The sequence below is a fragment of the Chiroxiphia lanceolata genome, chromosome 27 (assembly GCF_009829145.1).
Source record: "Chiroxiphia lanceolata isolate bChiLan1 chromosome 27, bChiLan1.pri, whole genome shotgun sequence".
Classification (NCBI taxonomy): Eukaryota; Metazoa; Chordata; class Aves; order Passeriformes; family Pipridae; genus Chiroxiphia; species Chiroxiphia lanceolata.
This window is the reverse complement of record NC_045663.1, coordinates 5,560,728-5,585,811: the sequence shown is the minus strand read 5'-3', so window position 1 is coordinate 5,585,811 and position 25,084 is coordinate 5,560,728. Positions and strand designations below refer to the sequence as shown.

Below are 25,084 nucleotides of genomic sequence, written 5' to 3'. Positions count from 1 at the left end.
TCCAAACCCATCCTTGTCCCCCCTACAGCAGCTGCACCGAGGGCTCATGAGTGAAAACCCCAGATGAAGCAGGGTTTGTAGCCCCAGGAAGCTGCTTTCTGGGAGCTGGGCAATGCCAGCTGTTGACCAAACCCAGCCTGAGCAGAGCAGGCAGAGCTGTCCCTCCACAGCCCCCTCCCCTTCCCCTGCTCCCAGAGCTAATTGCTTCCGCTCATTAGCATCTGACAAATAACCACGGAGGGAAAACAAGTCGCCAGCAGGATCTGAGTGAGCTCAGGTCTCTGTTGCCATCTCCCTGCTCCAAACGGCGTGTCATCGATTTTCTGTGCTCTGCCGCACCGGTGCTGCCTCTCGGGGAAGGATGAGCACCACGAGCGGCCAAACCACAGCAGAGCAGCAAGAAAAGAGGGTCTGAGAGTTGCAGGGTGGGGGGCAGAGGTGGCACATGGCACCCTCTGAGCCTCTCGGCACAGGTTTGTATCTGTGCCAGACCCCTCAAACATGAACTGTCAGCAAGGGCACTGGCTCATGGGAATAAACGTTTACCAGAGCTGAGGGCACCCAAGGCAGCCTGTCCAGCTCAGGTCCTGGTGGAAGGTGGCACAGAACACCAGTCACCCATTCCCCTGCCACTGGCTGCTTCCAGTACACGGAATCACAGGACCATTAAGGTGGGAAAAGCCTTTAAGATCATCCAGTTCCACTGCAAGCCTAACACTGCCAAGGCCATCACTAAGCCAAGTGCCACATCTACATGTCTTTTAAATCCTTCCAGGGATGGGGACTCCACCACTGCCCTGAGCGGCCTGTGTCAGGGCTGGACAACCCTTCTAGCGAAGTAATTTTCCCTAATATTCATATTAAGTCTTCCCTGGCACAACTTGAGGCTGTTTCCTCTTGTCCCAGATAAGAGGAAATAGTGACCCCCACTTGGGCCTTCCCCTCCTGCCAGGGAGTTGTAGAGAGTGAGAAGGTGCCCCCTGAGCCTCCTCTTCTCTAAGATCAAGGCCACAAGCATTTGAGCAGAGCCACTCCCTCTGTGTTTGACCTCCAGTAACACTGTGCTGGGTGGCACAAGGTCTCTGGACACAGATTTATAAAGAGAAAGAGGGGCACTGATCTCCATGAGCTCTTCTCTGGATCTGGTACAGTCCTGTCACTGTCAGGAGCCTTCACATATCACTGCACCAGAGCACCAGAGCCCTTTGTGGGCCTTGCAAGTGGAATTGTTGCTGTGGAATTTAATATTTTTCCTTTCAAAAAGGACTGTGGACTGCCCCCGGGGCCAAATGGCTCCAGTGTTTCACCTCAGGTGGGAGAAGGACATCAGGAGGAATTTCTTCCTGGAAAGAGTGGTCGGGCTTTGGAAGAGGCTGCCCAGGGAGGTGCTGGAGTCACATCCCTGCAGATGTTCAAGGAACGACTAGACATGGCACTCAGTGCTCTGGGCTGGGGGACAAGGTGGTGTTTGGTCAAAAATTGGACTGGAAGATTTTGGAGGTCTTTTCCAACCTTGGTGATTCCATATGGAACATTCCTGCACTGTGGACTTCCCCGCTTCGTTCAGGGCCAAGATCACACAAGGCCCTTAGTGGCAACCAGGTTTTTCTGTGGAGTTTCTGTAAAAGCCACCACTTCAGGCAGGTCTGAGTCAGTGCTGCTCCCTGAGAAGGAGAAGAGATAGTTATCTCCACATACAAGCAGAAGGCAGCCTGTTAGTGAGCACAAACACAAACGGGCTCACACTTTCATGAACTCCCACTCACACATAGCTCACTTGCTGATAAATGGGTGAGTAGCTGAGGTTTCAATGAGCTGGGAGGTCAGAAAAGCAGCTCTGGCCAGGAATGGGAGTGCTCAGGAGGAAATCTTGGGAAGAGCTGCCATGGAGTGCATAAATAAAAATTAAACATTAATCGGGAACCTGCAGCCAGGTCAGTCCAAAATTAAGTTTGTCAGGTTTGTCTTTGAACTAAGAAGCATTTCATGTTGAATCAAAGTTATTTTAAAGCTTTCTGTTATGTAATATTTTAAAAAAAAACCCCAAAAAAACAAAACGAAAAAACCAAACCCAAACATGTGCCTGAGCTCCAGGAATCAGCTCTTCAGTTCATCCTCCTGCACAGTGCCAGCTCCTCTTGGGATGAATGACTTGGAAAGGCAGCCAGAGGCATTTTTCAGCCCTTCTTATCTTCAGCCATAAATCCGATTCTCAGATCAAATCAGGAACAACTGAATGGAATCCAGGGAAGGGATGGGGGACAGCCAGAAGGTCCCTGCACATGCAAGTCCAGAGGGAAGCGGCTGCTGCTTGAGATCACTCTGTCTCTGCCACCCCTCTGCTCCTCACCCCCAGCTCCCAGCCCTAAATCCTCCCCACCCCTTCTCTGTGCCACAGAGAAGGCTCAGTCCTGCTCCTCCATCCAGCCACCCCTCTGTGGGGACCATCAGGGCTCCTGGAGAGCTCAGGGAACAGGAGGGTTGGGATAACCTTGGGAACAGACCTGTGCTCAGGGCTCTCCTGCAGCGCTGTCAGAAGGGGCTGTAGCAGCACCGTGACAACGCACATTTATTCTTTGAGGGAGCACAGGTGGCACCAAGAGAAGCATCTTCCCTTCCCCTGGGGTTGTCAAAGAGGCCAGTTCACATGGACAAGGAGGCTCCCCAGGCCAGAGGAGCTCGGGGCAGTGATGCTCCCTCCACACCCACCCAGCTGACTCACCTGCTGCAGGTCAAGCAGCTAAACTGGGCTGCCCATGGGACCCCCCCTGTGCCACAGGACACTCCCAACCCTGAGGGGCAGTAGAAGAGACCTCAGAGGAGCCCAAAGACCCACCCCAGGCTGACCTCACCTCTCAGCAATGCCAAATTTACCAGGCACTTCCAGCTGCCCCTGCTCCCCTTCCCCAGTCAAACCCCATGTAGGGGGTGGTTAAAAACCCCCTGCCCCACACTGCTCCCAGCACCACCTCCAAAGCACCCCCTGACCTCTCTGTGCTGGTTCCCACTCTCCAGACCCTGATCTCCCCTGGGCAGGTCCCTCCTCTTCCCCAGGGTGACCCAACCACCTTAAAGGGACAGCTCAGCCAGCCAGGGCTGTGATCTAAAGAATTATTTGTGGCATAAGGGATTATTTGTGTTATATGGGATTATTTGTGTTATATAGAATTATTTTTGGTAAATGGGGGTATTTGTTGTATAAGGGATTATTTGTGCTATATGGGATTTTTGTGGTATATGGGGTTACTTGTGGTATATGGGATTATTTGTAGTATATGGGATTTATTTGTGTTATACAGGATTACTTGTGTTATATGGGATTGTTTGTGGTATAAGGGATTTATGTGTGTTATATGGGATTATTTGTGATATATGGGATTGTTCATCTTATATGGGATGTATTTGTGTTATATGGGGTTATTTGTGGTATATGGAATGTTTTGGGGTATATGGAGTTGTTTGTGTTATATGGGATTATTGCTGCCAGGACAATGGGACAGAAAATATGGTCCTAACAGGATGCTGAAGTTTGCCAGTGCTGCCTCCAGTTTCACCAGTGCTCCTGGGAACCGGCTCTGTATTCACACAAAGTGCTTCTGCTGTTCTGAGAAGTTACAAAATCAAACCAGTTCCTATTGGTTCCTGTCTGATGAGTGAAATAAGTGCCCAGCTATATATGGACATGATTGCCTGACATCTCCTGGGTGCCATGGGCACAGATCCCACTCTGTTTGACAGAGGGGTTCTTTTTTTTCAGGACATCTCCATGTCATGACACCAACTTGCAAACGTGGCCATCACCACAGGGGCCCTGGGTGACAGCCCCAAGGGCTCTGTCTAGCCTGAGGGGAGCACCTAAACCCAACAGGAACACCCAGGGCCAGAGACTAGGCAGGTGCTGGAAAAATCAGGTCCTGTCACTTAAAATTAATGATGGTGGAGGGTCCCTTGCACAGCTGCTTCTGTGCATTTGTTACATTCACCAAATCAGTCCATGAAATTGGTTCTAACTTTTGTCTGCTTTGGGAAAAGGAGGTTGTGTGAGATTTGTGGAAGTCTGTTGGGGTTGTTCAGGGTTGCTCAAGTCCACCCAGACGTAGTGCCAAGGACAGAGCTCAAAGGAGCGTTTGGATGTTACTCTTGAACACAGGGTGTGACTCTTGCGGATGGGCCTGTGCCCATCCAGGAGTTGGACTCGATGATCCTTGTGGGTCTCTTCCAACTCAGCATATTCTGTGGTTCTGTGACCAGAGCTGTAGTTTGGAAGAGGAGCTGAGTTATGCCCAGAAGACCCTGGGCTGGTGTATGAGCGATGGGAAGAGCCAGGGTGGTTGGACAAACCTTTTAAAAGTAAGAGGGGCTATAAATCATCCTGTTCAAGTTTGCTCTGAGACTTCAGCAGGTGACTTTCCCTCATGTCTGGGGACTTAGAAGTTTTTTCTAGTAGGGGTCATTTCCTACCAGGGTTCACCTGTGACAGCAAGGCTTGGATGAGATGGGTGGCACAGCCTGAACCAAGGCCTGGGATCACTCTATGAGGGTTCCTTCACTCACAGCTCTGTGTTTGGAGAGGAAAACCAGCCTGTTTATAACAGAACACTCCATGTAGGCAGCTGGAAATTTTGTGAGAGCTCAGATGTCACCAGTGGCTTCCGCCACCTCATTTTCACCTATCTGAACAATTTGTTTGCTGTGATGTTCTGCTCCTGGACTTTCCAGGAGAGGGAATCAGCATGTTTGGGTGCAGCATCCTTGTACCTCCCTGCTGTTTGTTCCAGGTGGGCAGTGGAAAGTAGCAGCACACGAAGAAGGCCATTGATCTCCCACTGCTCACTCAGCACTTCCTCTTCCTCCTGAACGTGACTCATGAGCTCACTGCAGTTAAACCCAAGAGCTGCAATCCTCAGTCTCACATCCTTCAGTCCTGGGAACAGGATGAGGTTAGGAAGACCTGGTCATCTGAGGGAACCAGGTTTGGGAACCAGGTCTGGGAACCAGTGCCTGGGCTGCTTTGATGCCTGGAGGCATCACAGGATTAGGACGTTTGCTTTGGTCCCAAGCACCGACTCCAGTCTGGGTTTGAGCCACGGGGTGTTTTCCTTTGTGTCCCAGACCGGCAGCTCTGCCAAGACCCCACTCTGCTCCGTTGGATGGATTTGGTGGAAGGGGCTCCACAGTTGTGCTGTGCCTGACAGGGTTTCACTGGTCCCTCATCCAAGCTGTGAACACCACTGAGGCTTCCTGTTGTGGTTTCCTGCCTTGGCTGAAACACCTCCTGTTCTCCCTTCCTGTTCTCATCAGGGCCATTTCGGGGCTTGATGGAGACAACAAACAAATAGGTACAGAATGGTCTGGTTGCCATAAATCCAGCTCCACAAGGGTCTTTGCAGAGCAGGGTTGGTTCCTCCTCAGGAGTTTCCTCCTCACCCTTATCCCATTCTTGCCCATCCAGAGCACAAATCCAGCCAACCCCTTCCCAGCTCCAGTGATCCAGCACTGCCACTGTTGTGCTGAGAGGGATGAAGGAGCCTGGGGCTGACCACCAGCCCAGACACAGCTCCAGCCACTGCCTGAGAGCAGAGGCCACAGTAATGGGCTCAACCCATTGGGTAGTGACTTCTCCCACAGTGTTCAGAAATAAGGATTGGGAAGAACCAAGGTAAATTGCCCAAAAACCCAGTGTCCTCTTTACTCTCCCAGTGTCTGCTTTACTCTGAACACGAGTGACGTGTTTGTGGGATGGGGACAACCACTCTGACCTTTCTTGGGGTCGTCGTCTGTGCAGGGAACAAATGAGACCCTTCGGATCTGATGATGTTTCCATGAATCACAGCACATTGGCCCCTGTCAACACCCTCTGGGTGGGATTCTGGATGATTCAAGATAGAGATACAGGACTTGTGTAGATACAGAAGAAGGGCCTCTGCAGCAACTCGGTCAACAACGTGCCCCTTTCTGCCAGCAGGATCAGAGTATCGGCCAAATTCAGAGACCACCAGAGTCAGGTATTGTGGGGAAAAGAAAACATAGATTGTTCAAAGGACAATTAGAGGAAAGTTTCTTCTTGTTCCCATCGACTGACGGTTGACGTCTGCCCAGAAGCACTTGGGCTTATCTCTATCTCCTCGTGCTGTGTTTGGTGCAATCGTGTATCTAAATGCTTCTTAGACATCTCATGTTGTAATCTTACTGCATTTAAGATTCTGGCCTCAGAGACCTCCATGACAAAACTAATTTACTCAGAGAGGTGAAAGAATTTCCTTTTATTGTGAAAAGAGGGCTGGAGAGAAAATGGTAGGAAGTCAAGGCTGAAAACTTCGGGATGGATGTGAGAAGCACTTTTTTAATAGTTAAGATAATTAACCATTTGGAGTGATTCACTGCAGGATTTGGTGCATTCTTTATTGCTTGGAATCTTTAAATCAAGTTCAGATGGGTTTTACTTATACTTTGTAGCTCTATTTAGGGCAGGGTGGAGGAATCCTGTGGGATGCTGTGGATGGGGATATGGATAGAGTGCGTATTTAGGAAGAGGTGCTGACCTTCTCAGGAAGTAAGTGCAGTGAAAGCACCTGAACTAACAGTTCTCGCCTGCAGTGCTAGAACAGGCAGAAAAAGCAAAGGCAATAAAGGATTTTAGTTTTTTCATAGAGCATTGGTCAAAGTCCTGGATGTGAGGTTGTGATTTTTTGTGGGGTTTTGTTTGTTTGTTTGTTTTTGTTTGTTTTTGTTTTGTTGTTGTTGTTGTTGTTTGCTTGGGTTTTTTTAACATTGTACTCTAACATTTATCCCTGATGTTCCTCTCCACAAGAGGTTTGAAATGACTCAGAGAGTCAGCTGAGGGCTGAAGAACCTCAAGACAGAGGAGTCTTAATTCTAACTAACCATTTTTGCAAAATTATGTGTCAGTGAAGAACATTCAGGGCAATGAGGCTGGTGAAGGGTTTGGAGCACAAGTTCTGTGAGGAGCAGCTGAGGGAGCTGGGGGGGGTCAGCCCGGAGAAGAGAAGGCTCAAGGGAGATCTCATCACTCTCTACAACCCTCTGACAGGAGGGGGAACCGGGGGGGTTGGTCTCCTCTCCCGGGCAGCCAGCCATAGGACAAGAGGGCACAGCCTTTAGCTGTACCAGGGGAGGTTTAGGTTGGACATCAGGAAGAAATTCTTCTCAGAGAGAGGGATCAACCACTGGAAGGGGCTGCCCAGGGAGGAGGTGGAGTCCCCATCCCTGGAGGTGTTTAAGGACAGACTGGATGTGGCATCAGTGCCATGGTCTGGGTGACGAGGTGGTGTTGGGTTGTGGGTTGGACTCCGTGATCTCAGAGGTGTTTTCCAACCTGGTTGATCCTGTGATCCTGTGATTCTGTGATTCCATGAATTTTCTCTTCCAGACTGAGCACCAGCAGTGCGTGAACCACCTGGAGGAGTCCCAGGAAGGTCTCGGAGATGCCGGATGCCGCTGCTCACTTGCCCTTCTACTATGGCAGCATCGCCAGGTCGGAGGCCGAGGAGCACCTGAAGCTGGCGGGGATGTCGGACGGGCTGTTCCTGCTGCGGCAGTGCCTGCGCAGCCTGGGCGGGTACGTGCTGTCCGTGGTGTTCGACCTGCAGTTCTACCACTACCCCATCGAGCGCCAGCTGAACGGCACCTACGCCATCCTGGGGGGCAAGGCCCACTGCGGGCCCGAGGAGCTCTGCGAGTTCTACTCCAAGGATGCCGACGGGCTGTGCTGCCCCCTCCGCAAACCCTGCAACCGGCCCAGCGGGGTGGAGCCCCAGCCCGGGGTGTTCGACAGCATGAGGGACAACATGGTGCGGGAGTACGTCCGGCAGACGTGGAAACTGGAGGTACTGGCCTTTTCCAAGAGTGGGAATGCGCAAGGAGTGCTCACATTCTGCTGCTTCTGCCCTGACCCCTCTGTCGCTGCTACCCTGCCGGGAGATTTATGGCGAGGAGATTAGAGTTCTTTGCTTTCCTGCCCAGAAGAAGCATCTTTCCCAGAGAAAATGTTAGGTGTTTTCTCCTCCTGCATTCCAGAGAAATTTTCTCTGGTATGAGGAAAGAGATAAGAACTCACAGACTAAGGGCCTTTGGGGTGGGGAGGGCCAGGGGGCCAGTGATGATAAAGAAGAGGGGCTTTTGTCAGGCCCAGTGTTCAGAGCATCATTAAGATAAGTTCCTTGGAAGTCCAGTGTTCTTGACTCTGGAAATAAATTTTCCTACAATCCTTCCACTGCCTGGCATTTCGAGGGTACCTGTGTGTTATCTTACTTCACAGCCACTGTCATCCCCCTCTTGCTCTTGCATCATCCCCTTGTTCTTGCCCCCTCTAGAACAAGATCCTTCTTGGAGGCTGATGGCACTAAGAACAGTCTTAATTCCTCTCTTTCACAGTTCCTTCTTCAGAAACAAGTCTAAACTTCTTCCCAAGCCTTCTTGAGCTCTGACAGAGCCTGCCAGAGCTCAAGGAGCATTTGGATGATCCTCTGGGGCACAGGGTGTGACTCTTGGGATGGTCCTGTGCAGGGCTAAGAGTTGGACTCGATGGTCCTTGTGGGTCCCTTCCAGCTCTGTGATTTTGTGACTCCCCTTTGGAACACCTAGAGTTCCCCTTGCCAGCTTTTTCCCACGTGTCCTTCTCTCCTCTGCAGCCCATGGGATGCTCCCTGCCTTAAATCAGTGCTCTTCACATGAGATGCCTCCAAATGTTGTGCTGAAAATGGAATGAAACCAGACTTAGACTTTTGCTCAGGTCTTCCTCTCTCTTTGGAGTGGAGTCTTTGCCTATTTGAAGGTTTTTCCTTTGTAGAGGGGTTTTTTTGCCAATGGAGCTTTTACCTATGAGCCTGAGGTAGTTGGTACTGGATCAGGTCTCTCATTTAAATTTAGATACTACAACAGTAGTATCTAAATAACTGCAGACAGGTTCCTGTATTTTATTACAGACTAGAATATATATAGTATATGAATAAAGCAAAACTCTCTAAGTGGTCACACTGGCAGCCCTGTAATTAATTTCCTTCTACCTCCTGTCACCTTGACAGTGGCTACTCAGGCGCCTCAAGTGTGATTTTGTTGTTTCATTGGAAGGGGCTGCCTGGGAAGGTGGTAGAATCACCATTCCTGGAGGTGTCAAGGAATGACTGGATGTGGCACTCAGTGCTCTGAGCCAGTTCACAAGGTTGGGATTGGTCACAGGTTGGAATTGTTGATCTTGGGGGTCTTTTCCAACCTAATTGATCCTGTGATTCCATATTTTAATTCAAGTCTTGGCAGACATATGGCTCAGGAATTGTCCTTATGGACAATTTCAACAAAAGCCTTTCTACAAAAGCTCTCTAAATTTGGCCTATTTTAGAGCAAAGGTATTTGACAGAATGAGGTATTCTATAGAGTTTCTATAGCAGAATGAGGTATTCTAGACCAGAATGAGTTATTTTGTGCCAGAATTCTATACCAGAAGCAGGTGTTCTATGGGGTTTCTCCACGAAGCAGATCTGTGGCCACTGACAGATAACACAAAGGACATCGCCACCTCCTGGCAACGAAAAATAACAGTTTAGAGCAGGTGTGAGCCCGGGGAGATGGATTGAGGGTCCCCCACTTGATTTCCAGACTGCACTGCTCTTGCCAAGTTCTGGTGTCTGGAGCTGGTGAGCAGCCAGGAAGGCAGGAGCACCAGAGACGTTCTGCTTTAAAGAAAATAATGGAATTCTGGACTCTCCTGAGTTCGAAGGGACCCACAAGGCCATGCCCACTGCCCTGGGGAGCCTGGGCAGTGCCCCAGCACCCTCTGGGGGAAGAACCTTTCCCTGAGATCCATCCCAACCCCCCTGGCACAGCTCCAGCCCTTCCCTGGCTCCTGTCCCTGGTCCCAGAGCAGAGCTCAGTCCCTGCCCCTCCGCCTCCCCTCGGGAGGAGCTGCAGCCCCCGAGGAGTCTCCCCTCAGTCTCCTCTGCTCCAGCTGAACCAGCCGAGTGCCCTCAGCTGCTCCTCAGACCCTTCCCCTCCAGGCCCTTATCCATCTCTGTGTGCTTCTTTTGGACACTCTCCAACATCCTTCTGATGTTGATGAGACATTTCTGACACTGTGGCCCCCAAACAGCCCCCAGGACTCGAGGTGAGGCCGCCCCAGGTCAGAGCAGGGTGGGACAATCCCCTCCCTGGCCCGGCCAGCGATGCTGGGCCTGATGCCCCCCAGGACAGGGTGGCCCTTTGGGCTGCCAGGACACTCTGCTGACTCAGACCCAACTTTCCACCCACCAGGACCCCCTCCCAAGGAATGCAAGGTTGAAAGACACCCCACAACCCTGGCATCAAGTTCCACCATATTAATGTGATGATTTTCTCTTCCCTCACCAGTGAGTCAATGGACTTCAGCTGGATTCAAGGGATGAGGTCAATTGAGAGAAGAAAGGAATTCTGCTCTGCAGCAGAACAGAATTCTGCTGTGACCCATTGTTGGGTTGCAGTCCCTTTAATTAGGAAACCCTCCAAGTTTCCTGTGTCATCTGCCCCAACTGGTGCAAAATCAGCTGTGCTGAAGCCTTGCAAAGGTGCAGCAGAATGGCAGGACGTCACCTTTCTCACTCTTTTCCAGGGGGATGCACTGGAACAGGCCATCATAAGCCAGGCTCCACAGGTGGAGAAGCTGGTTGCCACCACAGCCCACGAGAGGATGGCCTGGTACCACGGCAGCATCACCCGGGACGAGGCTGAGCGGAGGCTCTACTCAGGGGCACAACCTGATGGGAAATTCCTGTGAGTATCCAAACCCTGGCAGACGCTGTGATCCCTGTGCTTTTCACCCTTTCCCCACCTCCACCATCCTGTAATTATTGCTTTCACATGACAGTTCTGAGAGGAGGTTTAGCTGATTGTGGTCAGGCTGGTTACAGATATTTCAAAGACAGGGGTTAAGACCTAAAATCTGTTATTGCCCAGACAGCGTCTGGACTCCATGAAGAGCCAATCTTGAGCTTTATTTATTTCTCATGTTGAAATATCTCTATGAAATGTGCTTTCCACTGCACTGGATGATATGAAATACAGGGTTCAGTTGATGAAGGCATTTAACCCTGACAGTTTGGCAATGTATGGCCCATAAACACAGGAGAAAGCATTTGCTTTGCATCTCTGCCAAGGTGAGACAGCTCTTAATTGAATTATCTCCTGAATGAGTCAGGGAAAGGAAGAATTAGCTGGAGAACAGTTCATTAGGAACTTTAGTCATGGGACAAGGGGGAACGGGTTTAATCTGAAAGAGAGGAAACTTAGATTGGATATTGGGAAGGAACCCTTCCCTGTGAGGGTGGGCAGGCCCTGGCACAGGTTGTCCAGAGAAGCTGTGGCTGCCCCATCCCTGGAAGTGTCCAAGGCCAGGTTGGAGCAACCTGGGCTAGTGGAAGGTGTTCCTGCCCATGGCAGAGGGACGGAACTGGATGAGCTGTAAGATCCCTTTCAACCCAAACCATCCTGGGATTCCATGAGAGAGGCAAAAACCAGAAGTTGAAGGATCCCCCTCGGCATCTTCAGAGGGGTGTTGGGAAGGTGGCAATTCCAACAGTGGATTCAGGGACACCTTTCCACGTGCTCACCCACCCCTGGCAACCATGACAACTTGCAGGGCAAATTCTAGAGCTACTTTTAATAGTTCTCCTTCCTTCCAGGCTGAGAGAAAGGAAGGAAAACGGTGCCTACGCCCTGTCCCTCGTCTATGGCAAGACTGTGTATCACTACAGGGTGGACCAGGACAAGTCTGGCAAATACTCCATCCCTGAGGGCACCAAGTTCGACACACTCTGGCAGGTAAAGTGCTGGGGGTGCTGAAAACTGATGTCTAAGAAAGTACAGGCATTTTTCACTTGTTATTCTGAGAGATCCACGAGGATCATCAACTCTGAAGTGAATGGCCCATACATGGATCAAAACCACAGCCTCGGTGTGATCAGCACCAGGCTCTGACCAACTGTAGCTGCCTTGAGGGACAGGAAAGGCCATATGGACCTTTAAAGGCTTTAAGAGCATCCATGGGTAGTGGTATGGTTTGTTTTCCCTTCCAGAAAACTCTGAAATTGCTCATCCCATGTTGTCCCTCCTGCATGTTCCCCAGACTGCTCCAAGATTGGCAAAACCGTTGGCTACAGGTTACCACGCCATGTTTCAAGGGACTGGTTTTGGTGCAGAGAGTAGGGGAGTGCAGAAATCTGGAGCCAGCTGCTGAAATCTTTATGTGGCTGAAGATCCCAGTGGCAGGAGACACATCCTGTCATCCCTGAGAGTGGGAAGGGGACATGGCTGAATTTTTTTTTATGGGTTTTTAGGGAATGGGACACATGGTCCAGCAACTCTTGGCACTGCTGGGGACTCCATGTCCCCCCCAGAGCCCAGCTGTGCCCCCTGGCACCCACCTCAGACCTGCTCCAGGGAGCAGATCCCAGGACATCCCTGAGTGAGCAGATGTCCTTTTAGACACAGGAGAGAAACATTCTAGTCCTTGCCTGCATAAATCTGAGAGGAACCATTGCCATAAGCCACAAAAGTTGTCTTCAACAAAAAAAGAGGTGATTTTTTTCCTCACAATAATCTCTTTTTCCTCTGATTCCTTTTGCAGCTGGTGGAGTACCTAAAACTCAAACCAGACGGGCTGATTTTCTACCTGAAGGAAACCTGTCCCAACCCCAACCTGCCAGGTGAGCTGACGTCTCCCAGTGCCACCCCTGGCCTGGGTTTGCTACCAAGTGCTGTGTCCAACCTTGCTGAGCTCTTGCTGGGCAGGGAGCAGTGAGGTCTCTGCTCTTCTGGCAAACTGGGCAAGTCTCATGTCATGTTGTCTGCTCAAAGTGGCCACTCTCCTGGCCTGGCCTAAGGACACCCAAAGGCAGGAGCAGATGGGGAGAACCAGTGCCTCAAATGGGTCAGGGACTCGTGGTGAGTCCCAAAGGCTTCTGAAAATCACCTGCTTTTCAGGCAGCAGGAAACATGTCCTGCAAGGCTGGGTCCTGGTGGGTCCCTGGAGCTGAACGATCCAAACCATGGGTCATTTTTTGCTGGTCCAAGTGTCACAAATGTCACTTCAGAGCCTGCCCATGGGACCCTCGCTCTCCTCAGCCAGTCTCTGCTCTGGGACTGATGGAGACTGATTATTCCCACTGATTTGGGAATAACACCCATATCCACATTTCCACACCTTTTTTTTTTTGTCTAAAGCTGCAAAAACTGTCCTTTGGGGGGTGGAGGGGATGTGATCAGACACAACCCTTCAAGGGCTGCTCTGATCCTGCTAAGGATTAGGCAAATTCCTAATTTCTCTCTCCTGATTTACAGCATCTGCAGCACCGGCTCCACCAACCCACCCCTCTGTGAGCGTAAGTTTTTTGGGGGGTCTCTTTTATTGGTTCCTCAGTGGTTTAATGCTGTTGCATTTCAAGCTTTGCTGATCAAACTCTGCTTTTCCCTAAAACTTAGTAACTCCAATGGACTATACTAGGGCCATCTGTGACATTGTCCCTTTTCCAGCTTGGATGGGGATGAGGAATCGCTGGGCACAGCTACTGTTGGAGCTGAAAATGGTTTCCATTCATACTGAGCTCCTTGCAACACCCTTGGGAGGGGCCTCTGCCCCTGCCCTCTTTGCCAGGCAGGAGCGAGGAGGACGTGGTTGGATTCTGGGAACACTCAGCCCACTGGCCCTTGGCCAGGTCTTTGTGCTCCCTTGGCCTCGGGGCATGTCTGGGCTCAGTCACAGCTCCCAGAGCTGAGCTGTGTTGAAACCAGGGAGTTTGGGGGCTGGGAGCCCTTTCCAGAGCCCAGTGGAGCTGAGTGAGGCCTGAGCACTCCCCCATTGTCTCAGGAGCTTTCACAACCCGTGCTGGGCTCCCACGTCACAGGATCACAGAATATGCTGAGTGGGAAGGGACCCCCAGGGATCATCAGTCCAACTCCTGGCCCTGCCCAGGACACTCCAACAATCCCACCCTGGCTCTCAGAGCATTGTCCAAACGCTCCTGGAGCTCTGGCAGCCTTGGGGCCGTGTCCACTGCCCTGGGGAGCCTGGGCAGTGTCCCAGCACCCTCTGGGGGAAGAACCTTTCCCTGAGATCCATCCCAACCCCCCTGGCACAGCTCCAGCCCTTCCCTGGGTCCTGTCTCTGGTCCCCCCAGAGCAGAGCTCAGTCCCTGCCCCTCCTCTGCCCCTGCCCAGGAAGCTGGAACTGCAGTGAGGTCTCCCCTCAGTCTCCTCTTGTCCAGCTGAACACACCAAGTGCCCTTGGTCTGCCCTTCAAGGCCCTTCCCCATCTTCACTGGCCTCCTTTGGACACTCTCTGATGGCTTCAGATCTTATACTGTGCTGCCCAAAACTGCCACATCCTGGTGACTCCAAGCAGTGTTTGTGCTGGATGAATGTCCCACATCTTTGCCACTCTCTGCTGTACTGGAGGAGGGTGCTGTGTTCAGGGGACGTGGCTCTGGATCCCCCAAGGCCTGATCCCTGATTTGGGATCTGCCAGCCAGGACTGGAAGAGGAATGTTGGCTTGATACCCCTCCCATCTCTTGTGCCACCTCAGGGCCTTTTTAAGGGCATCACCATCTGGGCTCTGTTGGGGTGCAGAGGCTCCCTGTCCCTTCCCTTTCCACTTCTGACTGAGGCAGTTTCCCTGTGCTCCTTCATCTACTTTATCCCCATTTCTTTTCCAGAGAAACCTGGGGCCCCTCAATGCAGACGGATACACACCGGAGCCTGTAGGTGAGCACCTCTGAGAGCCTGTCCTGGCAGGGGACAGAACCTGGGGATAGCACAGGAGCCACAGGAGTTGCCTGTAGACCCCTTTCTTACAAAGGCACCCAAGAGCATCCCAGTCATTTCAGGGGTTTGAGCTCCCAGTAAATCCAACCTTATCCCATTCCCTGTTTTACCCAGTACATCAAGCCCTGTCCTACCCCCATCTTCCATCTTGCCTCCTAAATAATCCATGGATTCAGCTGTATTTCAGTGGGGTGATGTCCTGCCCATGCCAAGCCCTGCAGAGATATGTGGAATGGGAATGCTCAGCCACCTCTCCCCATCCTGGCTCCTTCAGCAGCTGGAACCTGGACAGGCTATGGGTTGTGTAAGGAAGGGAGATGTCCATGAGAGAGGATAAATGCTGAAGCTTGAAGGAGAATTGGCCTCCCAGTCAGTGAGGGAGAGAGGGATGGGGAAGGGCAGGTGGTTCTAAACAACTGTGTCCCCTGAGAAGGTGCCGGGAAGTCCCGTCTGCTGCCCATGGACACCAGTGTCTACGAGAGCCCCTACAGTGACCCTGAAGAACTGAAGGACAAGAAACTGTTCCTCAAGAGGGACCACCTGATGATTGATGAAGTGGAGCTGGGGGCAGGAAACTTTGGCTGTGTCAAGAAAGGAGTCTACAAAATGAGGAAGTGAGTGTTACCCGGAGGGGTGAGGAGGGAGCTGGAGGAGAGAGATCCGAGCTGGGCTCAGGGGTGTCCCCAGTTATCCTGTTTCTAGCTGGATGGACCCTAAAATGATAATGGGGTGGATGTATAAGAGATAGTCTGGAAGGTCAGTGGTGGTGGATCTGGTAGAGTCAGCACCACTGGAAGTGGTCAAAAACCAACTGGATGTGGCACTTCGTGCTGTGGTTTACTGGGTGATGATGGGATTCATTGATGATCTTAGAGGTCTTTCCCAACCCTAATGATTCAATGATATTATGGCACAATACTATGATTCTATGACTTTTCATGGGTTTTCAGTGACAGCCTCACTCCCCTGAGGGTGAACCTGCCCCACACACTTCTGGGCACACCACTGCCACTTCTGAAAAATCCCAGAGTGGTTTGGGTGGGGAGGGACCTTTAAGATCATCTCATTCCAATACCCTGAAGGTACCTCATGGGCTCAGAGGAGCAGGTCCATGTTCCTGAGATCAGGTCCATGTGAGGGCAAAGGAGTGAGACTGAGGAGATGTGCCATCTTTGGCTCTCTTGCTCTTGTCTATGAGCCCACACAGATGGTCCTCACCCACTTTGTGCCTCAGTTTCCTCCTTGAAGAGTGGCAGCAATGACACAGATCTTGGTGTGTGAGGTGATGGCAACTCCTGGTCTACCCTTAGAAGGGTGAGGTGATCCTTTCCTCTTTGGCCTAGGATACCAGGATGGTGCAGGGCTCTGCCAAAACAGTCTGTTGACAGGTCCAACAGCATCACTCAAGAAATGTTTTGCATTCCTGGCTGCGATACCTGAATCCAGCTGCTGCTCAGCTCATCCCACACGTGTTCCTCTTGCAGGAAGCAGATTGATGTGGCCATAAAGGTGCTGAAGAGCAACAATGAGAAAACGGTGAAGGATGAGATGATGAAGGAAGCTCAGATCATGCACCAGCTGGACAACCCCTACATCGTCCGCATGATCGGGGTCTGCGAGGCAGAGTCCCTGATGCTGGTGATGGAGATGGCTTCTGGAGGGCCCCTCAACAGGTTCTTGGCCTCCAAGAAGTGAGTATTGAATTAAATGTCTCTGGCTGATTTTCTGCTGCTGGGTGAGCTGAGCTTTGGAGGTGCAGAGAAGCTGCAATGTCTCTTCATGTGGGATAAGAGGGACTGAGCAGAGCTGTCCCTGTTCATTCTCCCTTGAAGCTGGAAAATTCAGAGGGGACCATGGCAGGTCCTTTATTAGTGAATTGTCCCTTCATCTTCCCCAGAGATGAGATCGCAATCAGCAATATCGTGGAGCTGATGCACCAAGTGTCCATGGGGATGAAGTACTTGGAGGAGAAGAACTTTGTCCACAGGGACCTGGCAGCCAGAAACGTCCTGCTGGTGAACCAGCACTATGCCAAGATCAGTGACTTTGGGCTCTCCAAGGCTCTTGGTGCTGATGACAGTTACTACAAGGTGAGTGTGAGGAGCAGGAGCCCTCCTGGCTGGGGGCTGAGACCCCCAGAGACAGAGGCTTTGGGCTCCTCAGGAGCTGCACAACAATGTCACACTCTGGCTGGTCTCACTGCTGGGACACTAAAAGGGGGTTTGCAAAGCTCTGGGTCCCAAGGAGGGCATTCAAATGGCTGCAGAGGCAGCGAGGGGGACGTGGTGCAGTGGGATGAGAGGAGCCAGAGCAAAGAGCAGGGAAGAGAAGGTGATGAAAAGTGAGCCAGGGCTGCTCTTCCCAGCAGTGAGAACCAGAGACCCCACCTGGAATCCTGGATCCAGCTCTGGGGCCCCCAACACAAGAAAGAAATACCTGTTGGAATGAGTCCAGACAAGGCCACCAAGTTATCCCAGGGCTGGAGCCAGGCTGGGAGAGCTGAGGGTGTTCAGCTGGAGAGGAGAAGGATACAAAGAGACCTTAGAGCTCCTTCCACTGCCTAAAGGGGCTCCAGGAGAGCTGGAGAGGGACTTTGGACAACGGCCTGGAGGGACAGAACAAGGGGAATAGCTTCCCAGTGCCAGAGGGCAGGGTGAGATGGGATATTGGGAAGGAATTCTTGGCTGTGAGGGTGATGAAGGGCTGGGATGGAATTTCCAGAGCAGCTGTGGCTGCCCCATCCCTAGAAGTGTCCAAGGTCGGGTTGGACGGGATTTGGAGCAACCTGGGATGGTGGAAGGTGTCCCTGCCCATGGCAGGGGGTGGCATTGGATGGGCTTTAAGGTCCTTCCAACCCAAAGCATTCCATGATTCTGTGATTAAACAGCCCTGGGGTTGGGGTGCAGGAACAGGGTGGCAGGAAGGTCAGCATCCTGCACTCTGTGCCCTGCACAACAAGCTCCAGCCTCCAGGACTGCGGTTTGGAGCTCAGGATTTAGGGGATTTTTTCAGCACCGTGGGATTGCCCTGGACACAAACATTTAGCAAAGGAGGATTCAGGCCCAGCTCCCAGCTCTGTGTCTCAGGGTGGGAATGCTCCCCTTTGCTTTGCTCCAGGCCAGGACAGCAGGGAAGTGGCCCCTGAAGTGGTACGCCCCTGAGTGCATCAACTACCACAAGTTCTCCAGCAAGAGCGACGTGTGGAGCTATGGTGTGACCATGTGGGAGGCCTTCAGCTACGGGCAGAAACCCTACAAGGTGAGGATGGAACCCTACAAGGTGAGGATAGAACCCTACAAGGTGAGAAATAAAACCTTCGAGTCAGAAACCCTACAAGGTGAGACGGAAACTCTTCAAGGTAAGGCAGAAACCCTACAAGGTGGAGCAGAAACTCCACAAGATGAGGCAGAAACTCCACAAAACGAGGCAGAAACCCTTCAAGGTGAGGATGGAACCCTCCAAAGTGAGGCAGAGCTGGGTCCATCACAGGTGGATGACACAGTCACAACTGACACACACAGAAACTACAATTCCTATTTCCTTGAGTTGGTGTTCCCACTGTTGGACAGAGGGGAAAGGACTCAGGTCCACTTACACTTCATGGAAGGCACGATGAGGTTGGATCCTGCAGCTCTGTGTTCATTGAAGGGAGAAGAAACAGAAAACAAACTAAACATTTGGGTTTGAGTCAAAGGAGATCTTTGGTCCTTCTGCTCACTTGCAGAGCTGAAAAGTCACTTTTCAACCACTGCCATGCCTGGGGTGGGGTCTGCAGGGTGGGTGGGATGGGATCAGCAGGATAAAGTCTGGAGTCTGGGCAGGATGGGGTCTGGAGGGTGAGTGGGAAGGAGTGTGCAGGATGGGGGGATGGGGTCTCTAGGCTGGGTGGGATGGGTCTGCAGCATGAGGTCTGGAGTCTGGGCAGGATGGGGTCTGCAGGATGGGTGGGATGGGGTTGGCAGGATGGATGTGATGGGGTCTGTGGGGTGGACAAGATGAGGTCTGCAAGATGGGCCACATCCTGAGACACTGTTTGTGGGTGCTGGGGTTGGAAACGGTGACGCAGTTGTGGCCCATGGGTCCACAGCTTTACCCCAAGCCCAGCTCTGACCCGTCTCCTCTAACCCTGTGGCAGCTCCAAGAACATTAATGCATTTCCTACTCAATCCTGTCCTAGAAAATGAAGGGCCCGGAGGTGATCAGCTTCATCGAGCAGGGCAAGCGCCTGGACTGTCCCAGCGACTGCCCCGCAGAGATGTTTGCCCTCATGCAGCAGTGCTGGACCTACAGGTGAGGCTCTCACCAGCTCAGCTCTTTGTTGGGGGGCAGGTCCATCAGAACCACAGAATCCCAAAATGGTTTGGTTTGGAAGGGACCTTAAAGATCATCTCATTCCAAGCCCTGACATGAACAGGGACACATTTTGCCAGGCCGGGCTGGAGTACATTGAATGGTGACAACACAAAGCAATTGGTCTCTCCTGCCTTGGTGTCACTCCCCACTCCATGATGAACCTTTTATAACCATCCTCCTCCATTTGCCTGTGCCAATCCTGGGAGTTGTCCAAGCTCTGTATCTTTGACCCTCTCCATCCCAGAACAGTCTGAGCTGTCCTCTTAAGCCCTGGTACAACTGGGCTGCTGCTCCTCTCCAGGTTCTCTGTGCTTGGTATCTTCTCATTGCATCAGTCTGCTCTTGTCCCCTCTGTTGACCCTTCTTGTTCCTCTCTGCCCTCTCAGGTGGGAAGAACGTCCAGGATTTGTAGAAGCGGAAAACACAATCCGCTCCTACTACTACAGTATTGCTGCCAAGACAGAAAATGGGCCACAGACAGAGGACAAGTCCAAAGCAGCTCTTCCCTGAGCTTCCTTCTCTGCTCCTTAACACACCCCCAACTGTATGGGACCTGGAAAGGCTCCTTGTGAAGTTTTGCTTTAATCTCTCAAATGCTGGTTTTGTTTCTCAAGCAGTTCCAGACCGAAGCACCTGGGAGATGATGCTGTCCCAGCACAGGGGACACTCAGCTGGGATCATTTGCCTCCTGTCAGCAGCAGGTCATGATCACCTCCAGCCTGACCTGGCACAGGATAGTATAGACAGTATTAGAGCTTCTTCCTGCCCAATTCCAAAGCTATCCCAGGACCTTCCCTCTATGGAGACCTTCAAAACCCACCTGGACACGTCCCTGTGTCACCTGCTCCAGGTGACCCTGCTGGTAGGGGAAGTTGGGCTGGATGAGCTCCAGAGCTCCCCTCCACCCTAACATTCTCTTGATCAGTGACTCTGTGACTCAGAGCTTGTGCTCACCAGTCTCACCAAGGATGAACTGTGTTGCTCCAGCCGATCTGGATCTTTCCAGGACACCTTCACATACAATTCTTTCACAGGAAACCACCAAGGTGGCATTTCTGGTGAGCTTTGAGTGGGGTGTGACACAGGACAGGGAACCACTTCCCCCTTGGCTTAGGGCGAGAAGCAGCTGGGCTGGGGAGGAGCAGGGGACCACTGGCTGTCCTCCTGCCCCTGCCAGGCCCTTCTTATCCCCCTGGGCACTGCCAGCCCTGTTCAGCACAGAGCAGGGCTTCACACCACTCCAAGGGGTCATGGCTGCTAAAGATCTAAATTCCAGGGCCCATTCCTCACCTCCTGGATCCACCTGGCCCCTCTGTGCTGATGAAATGAGCATCTTGTTCTTCAAGCCTGGTCATCCTCTAAATAAACTATTCTAAATTTTTTTTAACACACCTACGACTCAGATTATTGAACTGCTTCAACCTGACAACTAAATACTTGTAATTTCCTTCTACTAGGCCAGGATTTCACTCCCTGATGGTCTCCTTGACCAACCAGGTGACCCTTGGGCTGGTTTTGCTGCAGGGATGGAGTCTTTTCTTGCAGCTTTGTTGCAGCTCAGCTGAGTCCCCTGTGGAACCCCCCTGGTTGACCCGTGCTGGGGGGACTGTGGCCTGCCCTGCTGCAGAGCCCAGGGGGGTTGTGAAGGTTGGGGAAACAGAGGAAGCAGAAGATCTGAGCCCCGAGGTACAGTGACTACAGAAGCTTATCTCTCACCATCTCCTGGTGCCTGAGAAGCCACACAGCAGCTCACACAGAGCACCTTGTCCTGAGGCAAAGCAAACAGCTGTAGTCCAGGGGCACAGCTCCCATCTAAAGCACTGATGGGAGGTGGATTTGATCTGAAGACAAAGTTCCTGGGGAGCATCAGGTGTGGGGCTTGAATTAACCTCTGGTACAGCCTGTTCAGAGAACTCAGGTTTCATGAAAACCAAGTGTTGCCCTCTCCTTGCTTAGACTGAAGCCTCCAGTGGCACCAACTATTTATGTGCCAAAGCATTTTCTCTCTCAATCCCACGAGTTTGTCCTGTGTGTTGAACTATGGACATATTATCCCTGCCAGCAGAGAGGAAAACAGGTATCAGAGGAGAAACTGCCTTGTTGCTGTTTGTCCAGTCAGTGGCAGAGACAGGAAAAAAATTGTTCTCTCTGTCATGTTTTCCTCCCAGAGAAAGCTGGAAAAGAGAAGGTTCAGTGTGTTTTCTACTTGAAAACCACTGCCAAAGGGTTTTGCTTAGATCTTGCTTTCAAAACAAGTCCATCTTCTGGTTTGAAATGATCTCTCATATTAAATTTTCAGCAAACTGGTCACTGCTGAAGGAAAGTACCAGAAAAGTCATATTCCCAGAGGAGCCTCTGGTTTAGCTGGAGACAATTTGAAGCGACTGTGTGTATCCACACTCTGACAGACAGGACATAAATCCCTTGAGGTTATGCCAGAAGACTAAGGGCAGGGGTTTATCCTCCAGTCTGGGCTGTGGATGTTGTTGCTCTGGCTGTTCCAAAAGCATCACAAAATGTCAGGAGTTGCTGGAGGGGAAAAAAAAGGAGGGAGACAACCAGGTCCTGAAGTCACAGGGCTCTGCGGCTCAAGAGTCTTTGTGATTCCTGCTTTGGGGATGTGCAGGGGCTGAGGGGAGTGCCCTGGGCATCCCCAGTGTGCCATCACAGTAGGGGCTCGGCCCCCTCAGTAAGACACATCTCCAGGTCCTCTCTCCTTGCTCCCTGCTGGTGTGTCCAAATAGTAAAACACTCTCCTGGACCTCCTGGCTGATCCCAGAGTCTCTGGGTGCCAGAGCAAGAGCTGCGGCCCTGCTGAGATAAAGGCAGAAGCTGCAGTTGGCACAGGCTCGGTGTTCTGTGGCTCATGCTGCTCTCCCCAAAACTTCCCCAAATCTCTTCTCTTGCTGATTTCTCCTTACCTCCTTCTCTCCACTCATCCATCTCCCTCTGTTTTACCTGAACCTTTCAAGCTCTCCTGACTCTCTCACTCTATATCTTGCAAGGGAAAGGATGAACTTCATCTTCTCACTGAGCACCCACAGCGATAACGTGAGATGAGACGTGACAAAGTGTTGGTGACCAACCATGTCTGATCAACACCATGGAACACCCCATCGCACCCCCATGCTGATCTATCTCATTCCAACCTATCTTATCACCAGGACACCCATCTTATCACCAGGACACGCCTCACTATCAGTTGCAAGTCACACAAGGACAAACCCACCCTTCTATCTCTCCCAGGTATCAGGAACTTCTGTTTTGTTCAGCAGCCCAGATGTGACTCACACAGCTCTGGGCTCACTGAACATTGTACCAGACCCCTAAATAATCTGCTGAACCAGTGTAAAAGTGTATTTTCAAGGCCAGTGATGGCTGTTTTCCCCTCTTCCCCCAAGAAGTGCTGCTCCTGATGTTCATGTTCCTCAGGGTTGTCTTCTCCCACAAGCCTGCCTAGCACTTAAATACCTGGCAACCATTAAAGCACAGAATGCTGCCAGAAACACACCTCAAAATCACAGATTTCTCCGTGAAAGTCAGGTCAATCACTGACCCTACACTGTCCCCTTCCCCCTCTCCATGACAGGACATCAGCTTGTTTCTAAACACATCAGAAGGAGAGGTAAGGGAAGGGAAGGATTTGTTGCACAGGGGCCTGGAAGAAAAGCTCCCATCCACCTTTATTTTCATACTTCCTTCTCTAGGTGATGTCTCCTTTTTATGTTCAAAGGCCTTCATGGTTCAGAGAAGCCAAAACACACCCAGAGCCATCACAGGCATCCAAATACTCAACAGTGGCCCCCTTTGCTCTCCTGAGACCCCACCTGGAATACTGTGTACAGCTCTGGTGCCAACAGCATAAGAAGGACATGGAACTGTTGGAGCAAGTCCAGAGGAGGCCACAAAGTTGAACAGAAGACTGGAACACCTCCCCTATGGAGACAGGCTGAGAGAGTTGAGGCTGTTCATCCTGCAGAAGAGAAGGTTGTGTGGAGACCTCAGAGCCCCTTCAAGTATCAGAAGGGGCTACAAGAACCCAGAGAGGGACTATTCATCAGGAATTTTAGTGATAGGACAAGGGGAAATGGGTTTAAACTGAAAGAGGGGGAATATAGATTGGCTATTGGGAAGAAACTCTTCCCTGGGAGGGTGGGGAGGCCCTGGTACAGGCTGCCCAGAGAAGCTGTGGCTGCCCCATCCCTGGAAGTGTCCAAGGCCAGGTTGGATGGGGCTTGGAGCAACCTGGGCTAGTGGGAGGTGTCCCTGCCCATGGCAGGAGGTGGGACTCGATGAACCTTAAGTTCCCTTCCAACCCAAATCATTCTGGGATTCTAATTAGCCAAATCTTATTGCAGAAGTTTCTACCATCAACCCCCTATACAAGAGGAAAAAAGGATGTTCAAGGCACTGGAAGATGCAAACCAAGGTGCCAAATTAGATGCTCTTCACTGACATGAGGAGTGCATGTAATGAGGCTGGTTTAGTTATGAACAAATATCCAAGTTCTGAGGAAAAGAAATTCCCGTTTCACAGTAGGAGGAAATCACTTCGTTTGCCACCAGGAAATCCAAAGGAGCAGGTGACACTTGGACTGAGCCAAAAGGCCTTTTCTCCTTTTGTCTCTAGTTTTCAAATGTTACCTTGGTGTTGCCTGTCAGAAATCTCTGTGCTGGCAGGAGAAACTGTAAATATTCTTCATGGGTGTTTTTTCCTTTGGTCAGCAATGCAAACCTTGGAAAATAAGAGAGGTGTTGGTTCTGGACTTGATGATCCTTATGGGTCCCTTCCAACTTGAGATATTCCATGATACTGTTGGAGAGTGGTATGAAATTCATCCTCACTCACCTCTTCCAGCTCGCAGCGATCCCACCTGGGGGCAGGAGCAGCCCTGTGGGGGGAGGACAGCACTGGGACACTCCTGCCTGCCCCGCTGGAGCCAGGGTACCAAGCCAGCCCTGCACAGAGCCGGCAGGTGCAGAGAGCAGCAGACACACACCGGGTCACCAGGAGAGGCTGGTTTTGTCCCTGGCTGCCAGCACAGGCAGTGATGGGTGGTTTCCTCAGCTGATTCTCTGAGCTGGTTTCTGTGGCCCTCAGTGACCAGGTTTGGTCAGTGTGAGGTGCTGCTCTGTTTCATCTGCATGGGCAGCTCTGGGCAGGGGGTTGAGGGGGTTGGTGTCCCCACTGCCTCTCCAAGGCACTGCGGGCAGGTTTGGGGTCCACAGAAATGTAGCCTGGAGGGTTTGTGAGTACCCAGGAATTTGGCTCTTGATCTGAGATTCCCCTCTTATGTTCCATCCAGGATGAGAGGATATAGTGTTAAGCTGCACTTGGAGAGGTTTAGGTTGGACATTAGGAAAAATTTCTTCATAGAAAGGCGGATTAGACCTTGAAAGGAGCTGCCCAGGGAGGTTTGGAGACCCCATTCCTGGAGGTGTTCAAGGAACGACTGGAACTGGCACTCAGTGCTTTGGGTTGGGGACAAGGTGGGGATCAGGCACAGGTTGGACTTGATGGTCTTGGAGGTTTTTTCCAACCTAAATGATTCTGGGATTCTGTGATCCTCTTGATCTTGTCCACTCATAGGCCCTCCCTACCTGTGACCTCCATCCTGGGCTTCCACTATAACTCTGGGACAGGTTGACACATCCTCACGTGGAGCAGAGAAATCACCGGGTGTTGACAGGTCAAATAACCAACTCCTTCCATAAATATGTGTTATTATGAAATTAATCCATGAATTCATTACTGTTGTAATTACTGTAAAGGAACTGCTTTTCTTTGGTGACCTGGTTGGGGCATTGGGCTCATCCACCAGCTGGGAATTCTTGTACCCACAGAGCCAGGAAGTCCAGGAATATTCAGGCAGATGGGTGAGCTGGCAGGGTTCGAGGAAACCTGGCTTTGTTTCCACTGAAAGCT

At 51.5% G+C, this 25,084-nt stretch overlaps 1 protein-coding gene and 1 long non-coding RNA gene across 3 annotated transcripts; both read left to right on the top strand.

Annotated features, from left to right (window-relative positions):
- The first annotated feature begins 1,360 nt into the window (after positions 1-1,360).
- Positions 1,361-24,703, top strand: LOC116799161. The gene is made up of 3 exons (XR_004361002.1): positions 1,361-1,385; positions 7,210-7,233; positions 24,597-24,703. It is a non-coding gene; the product is annotated as an uncharacterized LOC116799161 (long non-coding RNA).
- LOC116799159 (tyrosine-protein kinase ZAP-70) lies at positions 5,921-20,043 on the top strand. 2 transcript variants are annotated; one of them, XM_032712050.1, is made up of 13 exons: positions 5,921-6,005; positions 7,391-7,847; positions 10,601-10,761; positions 11,670-11,808; positions 12,614-12,692; positions 13,327-13,367; positions 14,698-14,746; positions 15,240-15,420; positions 16,291-16,497; positions 16,704-16,896; positions 17,924-18,064; positions 18,984-19,096; positions 19,546-20,043. In XM_032712050.1, exons 2-13 carry the CDS (start codon positions 7,446-7,448, stop codon positions 19,667-19,669), a joined length of 1,830 nt encoding a protein of 609 aa, XP_032567941.1. In that variant the 5' UTR covers positions 5,921-6,005; positions 7,391-7,445; the 3' UTR covers positions 19,670-20,043. The 2 variants fall into 2 exon arrangements, with proteins under 2 accessions (XP_032567941.1, XP_032567942.1); XM_032712051.1 differs by lacking the exons at positions 5,921-6,005; positions 7,391-7,847 and adding an exon at positions 9,548-9,653 and having other exon boundaries at positions 19,546-19,683.
- Positions 24,704-25,084: the final 381 nt, after the last annotated feature.